Source organism: Danio aesculapii, chromosome 15, assembly GCF_903798145.1.
Source record: "Danio aesculapii chromosome 15, fDanAes4.1, whole genome shotgun sequence".
NCBI lineage: Eukaryota > Metazoa > Chordata > Actinopteri > Cypriniformes > Danionidae > Danio > Danio aesculapii.
Genome location: NC_079449.1, coordinates 32,048,178 through 32,061,835, shown reverse-complemented (window position 1 = coordinate 32,061,835; position 13,658 = coordinate 32,048,178). Strand labels below are relative to the sequence as shown.

The 13,658-nt window shown below is 33.4% G+C and overlaps 1 protein-coding gene across 1 annotated transcript in view; it reads right to left on the bottom strand.

Moving 5' to 3' along the window:
- The window catches only part of nxn (nucleoredoxin), a 179,212-nt gene that overhangs the window by 13,273 nt on the left and 152,281 nt on the right, over positions 1 to 13,658 (bottom strand). The window contains exons 4-7 of the mRNA XM_056473305.1: positions 10,415 to 10,515; positions 10,134 to 10,240; positions 2,531 to 2,710; positions 2,323 to 2,447 (exon numbers count right to left, since the gene is read on the bottom strand). Of these exons, the coding sequence (XP_056329280.1) occupies positions 2,323 to 2,447; positions 2,531 to 2,710; positions 10,134 to 10,240; positions 10,415 to 10,515 (513 nt within the window). The remainder of the gene's footprint in view (positions 1 to 2,322; positions 2,448 to 2,530; positions 2,711 to 10,133; positions 10,241 to 10,414; positions 10,516 to 13,658) is intronic.

Here is a 13,658-nt window from a genome sequence, read left to right as displayed (position 1 = left end):
AGTATTGTTTTGTTATTTATTTGTTTTCTTTGTACTGTTTTCATTTTAGTTTTTGATTTGTCTTGTTTGTTTGGTTGTATTTTACCTTGCTTGCATTTTTGTTTTGTCGTTGTGTTTCTTGTTTGTTTTTTTCTTCTTTTTGCCTTGCTTCCAGTGTTTTGACTTGTTATATTTTTTTGTTTGCGGACTTCTTTTTGTTTTTGTTTTACCGTTTTGTTCAGTTTGTGTTTTTATTGTTGATTCATCGAGTCTTGTTTTGCCTGTTTTGTTGTATATTTGTTTTGTTTTTAGTTTAGTTTTTGATTTTTCTTGTGTTTGTTTTGTTGTCTTGTTATTTTGTCTTTTTCTTTGCAGCTAAATTGACTTCTGTAGCAATTTGTTTTTAAATAAAGTGTTTCCATTAACCTGCATTCTTCAAAATATCTTCTTTTATGTTCAACAGAAGAAAGAAACTCACGAAGGTTTAAAACCACGTGAGGGAGAGTAAATGAGGTCACATAAATATTTGGGTGAACTATCCCTTTAACGGAACAGTTCATCCAAATATAAAAATAAAAATCTGGCATTATTTATTCACTTTCATGTTGCTGAAAACCATTTCTTTTTCAAAAGGTTGAATTTTGAATAATGTTCTGTTTGCTCTTGCATTTCTGCATGAAAACAAATGGGCACCAGAGCTTTCAAGTTTTAAAAATGATTTTTAAAAAGCACCATAAAGGTATTCCATCCAGCCTTCCAGTCCTGTTTTCTGAAGGGACATTCGGATCTTGAAAATTGCTTATTGTGGTTCAATACCTTAGATATAAATTAAAATCAAATTCAATATAAAGTATGTTCAAAATATATTCTATGTACAGGGAAACAAATAAACCCACAATGTCAATGCAAAATGCTAAATTGTAAGTTAAACATTTTCCTTTGATTTAATGAACAGTTATACATAAAGAAAAGGTTTCATGTGGCTTAATGCATCAAGAGAGTGAATCAGAAAGACTAAGTTCAGTATACAGATTGTTAAAGGGATAGTTCATCCAACATTGAAAATGTCCTCATTGTTTACTCTCCCTCAAGTGGTTTACTCTCATTCAAAGAGTTTCTTTCTGAAAGATATTTTGAAGAATGAAGAAACCAGCAGCCAATGACATTCATAGGAACAAAAATACAATGAAAGTCAATGGCTGTTTTTTACTCACATTCTTCAAAATATCTACTTTTCTGTTCAACAGAAGAACTGAATTCAGGAGGTTCAAGAGGTTTTGTGGAAATGAATAAGTGGAGAATGAGTTATTAATGACAATGTTCATTTTTAAATTGTTTGGTGTACAGGCAAGCCATTGAACTCAAAATATAGTTTATATGGAAAATATAATGCAAGACATATAAATGTTTTCAAACTTTGGAATGGCTTTTACGTGCTTTATTTTTGTCCCTTGTAAGATTTAACATTTTATTTTTTTCAATTTTCACTTTCCCTTTATTGTATTGTATGTTTTGCTGTGCTTTTTTCTGATGTAATGTGCTTTGACCATTAAAGGCACTATAGAAACAGTTTTCTATGGGAGAAAAACAACTAACTAGTGCACAGCATTTATATTCTAGGTTCATCTGTGTGCCTGTATGTACAATATGTTTAAAATAAACTGTTCATATATTATGGATTAAGCTACATGAAGCTTTTTTTCCGGATAAGCTCTACAAAAATGAGGGGACTTCTAGGCATAGTACTTTATGCTGCACAATCATTAATCTTGATTTATCCAAACAATTAGCTTGTGTGCTGCTGTTTCTGGCCAAGTTGGAGTGAACTGTGTCTTCGGGACCAATCCATGACACTTTTGAATCTTTTAAAACTTTATGGTTCCCTGCCATCTTATGAACTAGGTAGGACATTTTTCTAAATTTATTCTTTGGAGGTCCCTCCAAAGAATATTAGCACAATGTCTGAGTTAGTAAATAAAGACTAAATATTCCATTATACAGTACATAGTTGTACTAAAGTTTTAAAGCAAAAGTTGACCCCAAAAAACATTTACTCACCCTCCAGGTTTGTTTGGTTTTTAAGTTGAACACAAAAGGAGATATTTTAAAGAATGCTGGAAACCTGTAACCATTGACGTCCATAGTATGAAAAACAAAAACTATAAAAGCCAATGGTTACAGGTTTCCAGCATTCTTCAAAACATTTGTGTTCAACAGAAGACAAAACTTAAACAGTGTTGGAACAAGATGAGTAAATGATGACAGAATGTTTCGTTTTGGTTGAACTTTGCCTTTAATTGTTCAACTATTACACAGATGGGGGAGAAGATATAATGAACATACCTCTCCGGCTACAAAAAAGAGCAGTGGCGTCTCCTCCTCCTTGGCTTTGTATTTGGCCATGATCTTCTCTGCGATTGGCTGGATGAGCTCTTTGGCCGGATCCAGCTCTCCTTCCTCCTCAGCATCTAAGTGAAGGTTTAAAATGGTGAGATGAAGAGGGCAGTAAAAGTGAGGTGAAGGGTCAACAGAGTGAACATCATCTCCTCACCTACGAACAGCACCAGGCAGGGTCCTTCATGAAGCTGCACGGCGTTGGACTCGGTGAGCTCCAGCACAGGCCGCGGGTGCCACGGGAAGAGCCCACAGTCGGGATCATTGAGAATCTCTACCCGACCCTGTCGCGTGATCATGTGGCCCTCTGTGTCCAGCAAAATCAGTGTAGGGATACCTGGAGATAATATAACAAACAAAAACTGTTTAACTTTCTGATTTCTTACATACTTATTTAAAGGGATAGTTCACTCAGAAATGATAATTCATTTACTCTCCCCCACTTTATTTAAACCTTATGAGTTTCTTTCTTCTGTTGAACACAATAGAAGATCATTTGAAAAATGATAGTAATCAAACATTAGATTTTTCCCATTGAGTTCCATGGTTTTTTTCCTACCATTTGATTTTTCCCATTGAGTTCCATGTTTTTTTATTTTTACTTATTTTTTTATTTTTTACTATGGAACTCTCACCTATCTTGTTTCAAACGCTGTTTAAAATATCTGCTTTTTTGTTCGACAGAGGAATGAAATGTATTTTGGTTTGGAATATATTGAGGGATGAACTATCACTTTTCATTTGAGTAATGCTAGAATTAAAACAACATTTTATTCATATTAATTTTGTTGTGGTCTCAAAGTGTCAAAAAATAATTAAATAATGAACTGTTCTAAAAATCTAATTGCTTTATATTTATAATTACTAATAATTTTTAAATTTATATTTAAAGATAATTTAATCTTCACAAAAATATAAAGCAGCACAACCTGCAACTATTTCTTAGGGACTGTGTGACTTTAAACACATAAAACTAATTCTGCTGAAAAAAGAATTAAGAAAAAATCAAATTTAAAATTGTAAAAAAAATGTTTTTCTTTAAAAAAATTTGTATAAAATTATAAGTAAAAATTCAGTAAAAAGTCTTTTCTCAGACAAAATGTATTTGGCAGTGTAGCATCGTTTATGTTAGATATTAACTTTAAATGCTGAAAAGTTAACATTTTAAAATGTTTGTTCTGTTGGTACTGTTTTAAAATATAAGAGTTGTTCATTCATTCATTCATTTATTCATTCATTTTCTTTTCGGCTTAGTCCCTTTAATAATCTGGGGTCGCACAGCGGAATGAACCGCCAATTTATCCAGCATTTGTTTTATGCAGCGGATGCCCTTCCAGCCACAACCCATCACTGGGAAACACATACACACTTATTAACAAACACACATACACTACGGACAATTTAGCATACCCAGTTCACCTGTACCACATGTCTTTGGACTGTGGGGGAAACCGGAGCACCCGGAGGAAACCCATGCGAACGCAGGAAGAACATGCAAACTCCACACAGAAATGCCAACTGACCCAACCGAGGCTCGAACCAGCGACCTTCTTGCTGTGAGGCGACAGCACTACCTACTGCGCCACTGCGTCGCCCTATAAGAGTTTAATGTGTTACTGCATTTAAGTTTTAACTTTTAAAATAAATGTAAATTACCGGATATTCAGACAAAATTTAGTTTGATGCAATCTACAAAAAATTATATTATTAAATCCCTTTTCTTCAGCCTACTCCCTGCTTTATCAGGGGTCACCACAGTGGAATAAACCGCCAATTACTCTGGCATACAACCCGGCACTGAGTATACAACCCCCAGTGTTGGGAAACACCCACACACTCTCCCATTCACACACTACAGCCAATTTAGATTATTCAAGTCACCTATACCACATGTCTTTGGTCTGTGGGGAAAATCAGAGCACCCGGAGGAAACCCGCGTGAACACAGGGCGAACATGCAAACCCAAACAGAAAGACCTCCTGGTCCAGATGGTACTAACCACTATTTTTATTACAATTAAACCACTATTCATTACAATTAAATCTGTTTTAAAAGCTTAGTTTGTATAAATGATTCAACGGCTCACTCATTAAGACTGCATTTGTTTCATTACCGACTGAATTGAAGACTGAATTTGTGCTGTATACTGTACCATGTGTTAACCAGCCTGATCTCACAAGGAAACGTAACTAGTCAGAAGACTATAATTCACACTAAAATACTGTAACTATATGTACAATTTTTAAAAGGAGGTACTCCACCACACCCACTAAACTCAACCATCATTGGAGATGAGCAAATCGTACTAAAATAGACACTTAAAATAACTTTTTTTTCATATTCAAATCCAAAAACTAGTCACATACACAAACAAATCCGAAAACTAGTCACATACACAAACAAATCCGAAAACTAGTCACATTCACAAACAAATCCGAAAACTAGTCACATTCACAAACAAATCCGAAAACTAGTCACATTCACAAACAAATCCGAAAACTAGTCACATTCACAAACAAACCCGAAAACTAGTCACATTCACAAACCTTGCACACTGAGTTTGATGCGTATTAATAAATCCATTTAAAAAAAAAAACATTTCAGAGTCAATTCTAGCACGTTGAGAGGAAGGAAAGTACTCCTCTTTATCAAAGGGCTGCACTGGATTATCCTGAAATGCAAAGTTTATTTCAGGAAATCTGTGGAAATTTGATACGTTGCTTGTTGTTTCAAAATCTGACCCTCCGGACAAATCAGACTCTCATTCGAGAGTTCCTTCACGTATCAACTGCAGTTAAACTCTCAAACTCACAGCGGTTTATCATTCACCCTTAATCAATAATTTTTGACAGCAAGAACGAACATAGAAGCGTTGTCTTATTGACAAGCAGCACCTAAACGTGCTCAAAAAACTTAAAAATGTCAAATGGGATGAATTTATACCGCATTTCCTAATGTAAAACACACTAATGCTGCGTCCCAATTCGCATACTATCTGTCCTAAATAGTATTTGAAAATAGAATTAGTATGTTCCAAATCGTAGTTTGTTGAAAACAGTATGTCAAAGGTTCCCGGATGGTTTACTTTTCCAGTAAAAGTTTGAAGTGTAGCAGCGTCCATACTTTAATCGCTGATTTTGCTCACAATACATTGAACCTTAGACGTGAATTTGTTTAGAACGCAGGTGAAAAGTGTAAACAAACCACAAACATGGCTTCGGTAAAGATGTTTGTATGACTGTTAATTATTATCTACTGGAACACGTTTAAACTGCATTTTACATGTTATATTTAATATTTAACAACGGTGTGAACTTATATCAAGATATGTTTGGACATTAACTTCTGAATGCATAGTTACCCAAAGACCTGAACAGATTTCTTAGCATAAAAAAACTCTCAAATAGCAGATTTTCCTGCTGCTGCAAAATAGTACATACTTTTAGGGTGTAGTATAAGTATGCGAATTGGGACGCAGCATAACTGTCAAAACACCTCTCAAAACGCTTTTTCGGATGAGAAAAACTACATTTCACCAGATTAAAATTTTTATTATGACGGACAAAAGTTTCGGAGGTAGCGAGACCAACATGAGGTCGAATTAATTTTTTTACATGCAAAAATTCTGAATGAAAATTTGACATTATGTGTGCAATAACCTTAACTGTCATGCCAGTTCTTGCTAATGTAAGTGTTTTTAAAACAGAAATAAAGATAATAATTATGGAATCGAACTATCTAAACACTGATCATTTGCTTTCTCTGGGTTAAACACTGACTTGAATAGAATGCAATGATCGCACTCGTCAAACGCATTCCAGGATTTTACAGTCATTTAGGAATAGGTGTTTGAATCCATATCACATCTTTTAGAGATTAATCTTTCAGCTCTGGTCTGTGAGTTGGAAAGCGGTGCTGAACAGTGGCTTTAAGGGTGACTGAAGGTGCTTCAGATGGCCTGTGGTCACACTGATCTCTCTTTCAGATAGAGATCAGCCTGCAGTATTACTGGCCTTATCAGACTCACACAGCGTCTTCAGGCTGGAGGTGGAGGACGGGGGAGTCAGTATCAACTCTTCCAACCCGAATTCCACACATTCCAGACCGGACAGGCCACCAGCCAGATCTTTCCTTCTCAGTGCGTCCACTCCCACAGGAGAAGAGAAGAAAGCCAAATCAAAGAGTTCTTAGATGGTTAAAGGGGCCCTACGATACCTGCTCCATACGTTTTATCGGAATTTTACACATTTCTATGCTATTTTACATATTTTGTGACCCTTAAACCTTGTTAGAGCTCATTAAGACTTCAATTAGAGCTAATTGTTTGAGTTAATTATGTCTAAATTCATCTGGATGAATTAGAGTTTTGGTCTAAAAACATTCCATGTCTAAGTTGTTTTTAATCATTTCCTAAAAAGTTGTTCATCCACAATGAAACACCTGAAAATGCTTTCATCCCTGCGAAAGCACATGCTTTCAGACAGAAGATGTAAGATCTGCATCATTTCAGCATGGAAGTTACTTACTTTACAGCTCTTTGAAATGTCAAGTCAGTTGAGGAAAAAGGAGAGCATCCAAAACAACTGCTGTATAATGTCGTCCACAATTTTGGCTGAATTGGTCACATGACTAAAAATGTTTTCACAGTCCACACTGCGACTTGAAAATAAAATGTTTAAATGTATCCACTTTTAAGAGTGCTTTCAAAAATAGATGTTTTCTTTGCCTAAAAATGCCAGTTGAGTGTGGATGGAGTTCAGATGGAAAACCCTCTAAATCCACCAGACCTCTTTTCTTGTGAATGAGCATTTTCTATCAGGCTCCTCTAATTAGGTCTAGAAGTTTCATTTTATAGACAATGAAAAAGTTATTTCATTTTCAAAAATGTCACTTTAGACAATTTTTTGGTTTTTAACAAGGTAAAACTTGTCAAAACCAGCTAAATCTACATCTGCTTTTTTTTTCCAAGACCTCTAAATCCACCTATTGGGAAAGACAGTGTAATTAGTTTAAAATCACTAAAGATGCAATTAGAAATTATTTTACCAAACCTAAAACACATTACACAAACCACCTAAAATTAAAAATACAGAAATATGTCAAGTAAGTGGCGGTTCATTCCGCTGTGGTCAACCCAGAGACTAGGCAGAAGGAAAAATAAATGAAATCTGTCAAGTAAGTGCATTAATCAATAACATTAAACCTGGCATTAATTAAATCTTAACAATCTGTTGTCATTTCTGATATTTGGGATTTAGATTTAATGTAAGTAGAGCAATGTAAACATTGCAAACATTGTAAACGAAGCTTGGTAGAATTAAATAATGTAGTGTAAAAACATTGTGAAACATCAATATCTGTGCATTGTCCATTAATATAAAAAACTTATCAGGCATATAGGTAAAATGAAGTAATAAATACGTTTTATACATATTTATCTTTTAAAAAATAGCTTATATTTGGAAATAAAACACAAGGTAGGTCTACTGGGCAAAAAGAGGATGTCTCTCAGACACTTTAAGAAGCTGTCATTCATTCATCCTCACCATACTTAAGGTCTTGGTCTCTTTTTCGCCTCTCGTTTATCCTCATAGCATCCATGTGGGATAAAAGAACAGCATCTTAACTTCGTCTTTCGTGAAACGCAGTTGCCGTTTAACGTATAGTAAATCAGACTCCTTCAAAGTAATGTCACTGAATGCATGAATGCATATTAGACTTCCGACTGTACATTGTTTTTCTCTGTTTTATAATGCACAGAGTTTTGAGGTAAGGGATATTTTCATTTGCCATTCACTAACAGTCAGACAGGCTCATCCAGTTCACCAAACTCAGTCTTTTAAAATCTAAATAGGAAGCAGAATAAAACTTTCTCCTCATAAAAGCCGGCATATCAGCGCGCCGCTACATTGAAAACACATGACTTGATTCGCATTTCGCATTAGTAAAGACATGGCCTAAAGGTGAGAGATTTAAATAAATTATTTTTTCTCTAAAAACAAATTAAAATAATTAAAACATAAAACAAATAAACCAAAACAAACAAAAATCGAATAAGGAAGCACACAGGACAAGGTACTTTAACCAGTTAAACTCTAGTGCTATTTTGGGATTTCCGCCTGGATTTTGCCTACCCAAATTTAAAAGCTTCCCAAACCCACATGCAGAGGTGTAAATGCAAAAATTTGGTATCATTTTAAAGAAAACTCTTTGAATTTTCTTGAAACACTATTGAAAGTGTTTAAAATAACTGTAAATGTTGTCTGTGTTATAATAAACACCTAAAAAAAAGAGGCGCTTTTTGTATTTTTTTTATAAACTCAAATTTGAAAGTGTATCTTTTAGGTTCTGTGAGGTCTAGCTTGCTGTAATTAATTTTGGTGGTTCCTGCACATGTCTGTAATCATATGAAAAGAGAAAAATGTCTCTACCATAATCTATGCAAAAGTTATTGTATTCCAACTGATGAGAGGTGCTGTACAAGCCACAGGGACCGATTATTGTTTTCATATTTCACTATTCTTTTGTTTGATCAAACATAATTCACTGTGTTTGGACCACGTCAGACATATAAAAGGATTACTTATGCACATCACCTCAAAAATAGAGGAGAAATGGCCCTGAAGTGCACAGCATAAGGTAAGAGATGACAGCTGTCTGTGCTATTCGGGGCTGCTTATTGATCATAAATGTATTGTTTTAACTTCTGCGCCATGGAAACACAGCGATTCATTCGACTGTTTGATATGAGAATATAATTCAGTAAAAATAATGCTAGAACTGTATGAGCACCTGCAAGAGCTTTCATTTGAGCTATATCTTGTACATGTGTCATATATGAACCATATGAAAAATATGAAAATGAACCAATGTTCAACACCCAGCTCGGGTATCCAAAATACTGTGTATTTAAGTGTAAATAACTTTTGTACAGTAGAATAAAATCCAAAGTGATGCATATATGCATAAAATATAGATTCTACACTTTCAAACGAAACCACTTAAGGGGGTCTGGTGCAATGCTAGCCCTTTAAATCTTAAAGCCAAAGTCGATGACGTCATGGCGTTTAACTGGTTAACTACTTAAAATGTCTGGTGATGGTACTGTAAATATATAGCTGTTATATTGTAACGTTAAGCTAACTGTGTAAACCAATTGCTTGAAATATGATATTATGTTTTAATAAAAAAAAAATTTTAAATGTTAGAATGTCATTTATGACTTTTATAATATAGTATTTTATTTAAGTATAGTCTCCAACTTACTTTCAATAAACAGTCAAAATTAGCAAATACATTCTTTAAAATATCTGCTCATGCTGTTATCTAGTCGGGGGCTATTTTCATGCGCTGTGTATTATCATCGCGCCTGCTGCAGGCAAGTTCTGCCAACAAAGTCCCTAAGAAATAATCTAAAGTCTTTTTTTTAGAGTGAGATGCTAACGGTCTAATCCGATTCAATGATCTATGCTAAGCTAAGCTAAAAGTTCTCCCGCCAGACCTGGAGATCGACTAAATGGATTCAAAAATGTTTTTAGCTGAACTGTCTCTGTAAAAAACCCAGTCTTCATTACTGCTCATTCCACCGAGTGAGAGAGTGCAATCCAGACAGAGCGAGAGATGCAGAACAGTAATAGTAAAGTAAACTTGATTATCCGCCCACATTCCTGAGCTCCTCCAGCTCAGTTTGCAGCTCCTGCAGGGTCAGGCTGAATCCAGCGTGACGTCCAGACACACGACATACCACCAAACAAACGTACCTTGGATGCCATAGAGTCTGTTGAGTCGTGATCGTCTGGCCTCGTCTGAGTACGGCACAGCTAACCACGGCATCTCGCTGAAATACTGCGTAAACGACTCCTCCGACCTAAAGAACAACACATCGCTACATCACTTTTTCTTCCCTCTTAATTTGGAGATATTCTTTATTCTGTATAAATTAGCTTCACATTAGTTTGATGAAATAGCAATGAATTAAAACTTATTTTTAAATTGATTAAAAACAACAACATAGAAGGAACTTTGAACATGCTTTTTTTACCTATCTGCACTGACGAACACAATCTCAAATTTCTGCCCTGTTTCTTTCACTTTGCGGTACGACTCCACCAACACTCGGGTTAGACTGCGACAAGGTGGACACTGTGGGAGAACACACACACACACACACACACACACAAACATACATAAGTTATGGCCAGATCTCCTGCAGGCTTTCCGATAATAAACAGCACTTAGCGGCCAAGTGAGCGCCCAGAGCACTTAATATTACTCTCCCTGCAGTTCAGCAGTTCTTTAAGAAAGAAAAAAACTGAAACAAACAAAACAAACACAAGTGACTAGGACCAGGAAGAGCTTTTAAACTCCTTCTTTCTTTCATGGCTTGGAGGCATTTTGTGCTGCATGTTTTTTTCTCTTTTCAGATCCAGCCTGAGATGCTTCACTCAGCTCCCTTCTACAGATCTGCAGACCTTTGACTGGCGGCGGGTCTACATGGGGAGGAAATTCAGCAGATTCACATTTCACATACACAGAGACTCAAACGCCTGCCATTCACACACATCCTCCGGCACTTCTTTAACAAATATTCAGGAAGATCTGATTACTGCTTACAGCTTTCAAGATGCATTGACTAAATGTAGATCCCACAGATTTACCACAGAACACTGAACATCTGCAGGCTTTGTCTAGGTTTAATGATCAGATAGGAAGAGAATCTTTTGAATCATTTTTGACAGGAAATCAAACCCATGGCCTTGGTGTTGTTGGAACCGTGCTACTACACACTGGTTCTGTGGGCCTGAGGGTAAGTAAAATAAAATAAAATAAAATAAAATAAAATAAAATAAAATAAAATAAAATAAAATAAAATAAAATAAAATAAAATAAAATAAAATAAAATAAAATAAAATAAAATAAAATAAAATAAAATAAAATAAAATAAAATAAAATAAAATAAATAAAATATTATTTTATTTATTTTATATTGATAAAATTCCATTATATTAAAAAATATCAAATAAAATAAATATTATTTAAATTAAATTAAATATAAAATAAAATTTAAAAACTAAATAAAATAAAATGTTACTTTATTTTATATTTTATTCATATAAATAAAAAAATTATAATAATAAAATAAAAATGATTTAAATTAAATAAAATTAAATAAAACTCAAAATAAAATAAAATATTATTATTTTATTTTATATTTAAATTAAACTAAATTTAAATAAAATGAAAATTATTTAAAATAAAATAAAATAAAATTGTATTACATTAAATTAAATAAATTCAAATAAAATAAAATAAAATATTCTTTTATTTCATTTTATATTATATTTAAAGTAAATTCAATTATATTCAAAACAATATATAATAAAATTAAAATATTTTAAATTAAATTAAATTATTAAATAAAAATTTTATTAAAAATAAAATTAAAATTAAAAACTAAATAAAATAAAATGAATGTTACTTTATTTAATATTTTATTTAAATTAAACCATATTAAAATAATATAAAATAAAAAGGATTTAAATTAAATTAAATATTAAATTTAAAAATATTAAAATAACATTTAAAATTTAAATTGCAAAATTTAAAACATTTTTTATTTTATTTTACATTTAAATTAAACTAAATTAAAAAATAAAATGAAAATGATTTAAAAGAAATCAAATTAAAATAAACTTATTATTAAATTAATTTAAATTCAAAATAAAATAAAATAATATAATATTTCATTTTATATTTTATTTAAATTCTATTCAATTATATTCCAAATAATATAAAGTAAAATTAAATTAAATTCAAAATAAAATAAAATACACTTATATCACACTTACATACACATTATATCAATATAATGCTTTACACTTTTCAAACATTCTGGTTGTAAAGATAAAACTGTTTCAGGTAGTTTAACAGGTAGTTTCAGACTTCACAATCACGATTAAAGCTGCAGCAAAGCAAATTACAATAAAATATGAGTGACTAGCATATATGAAGCTACCACAGACACGGTGGCGTATATTGGGAGAGCACAGAGACATATATTGCCTCAGGGTGACATCTTTAATGGGACATTTGTGCTTATTTAATCCAGTTTCTGCATGTGCTAAAACAGCGTGGCTTCATAAGCTGGGATTCCTTCTTAACGTAAAACAAATCTGTCCAAAGTTCACAGAAGAGAAACAGAAAAAAAATGAATCGCAAATGAGAATTCCATTGAGTTATTAGAGTGACTGACTGGAGTATTGGTAACCTAATAACCAACAATAAACAAGGCAAGCATAATGGAGACAGCTGATTAGTTACATGTGAGTAATGTTTGCTACATAAGAGTTATTATGCGTTTCTGTCCTCCATTGTTTGTATAAACCCTTTTCGTACAAGTCTAAAACCACCTCAAGTGAGGGAACTTTTTTAGCGTAGGCATTTTTACTCAATATGTTTGACTCATTTCTCATTCAGTACTTCACTGGGTGATGGAAACCCAGCTATAGACCCAGAGAAAATTGACTGTCTGCTATTGACAAATGTCTTGTACCATCTCAGATTAGGCAAAAATATGTCAAAATAAGTCAAAATGTTACAGCTAAGCTAAAATTTAAATATAATATAAACTTGTATAATTAGTATCCTCCTCAATTCCCAAAAAATACACTGATTTCACGCGTACGCCATTTTAAAAGCGAAATTGAGGCTGCCGTGGGAAGAAACCCAGAAGTATCGCCTGAAGTCACACAAGAACATTGTGTACCTGGCTGTATATCTTTTCAGCGAAGACAAAGTGACACAAATTTATAATTTCACTGCCTTCCGAGTGACCCGAAGGTCCATTCTGAATGGATAGTGGAAATAAAATGGGATATCAAGGATACTTTCAGTTAAGTTAAGGGTAATGGCACTAGTTAGCTAACGTTTTATGGCTGCGTTCAAAATGGCATAAATGTTTTCAAAGTGCACTACGGTTGCTTCTAACCACAGCTCCAGAAGTGTAGTTTCAAGCATACAAGTTTGTGATGCAGTTTGTAAATGTTTGTTGGAACGATGGATTTGGGAAACACCAAATCAACAAACTATGTTTGTAACGACGAAACGTGCGACCTTAGTTAGCTAATGATGGTTTTCGGAAACACACCCCAGAAAGATTCTTGAAACTGAATCTTAAGTTGTTTCACTCAGTGTAAGAAATGGGTTATTTTTTGCTTCTTTTCCTGTTGCGTTCAACGAACAACCAAATGAACAGAAAAGGGTCTCATGGCCTTAAGGTTAACTTC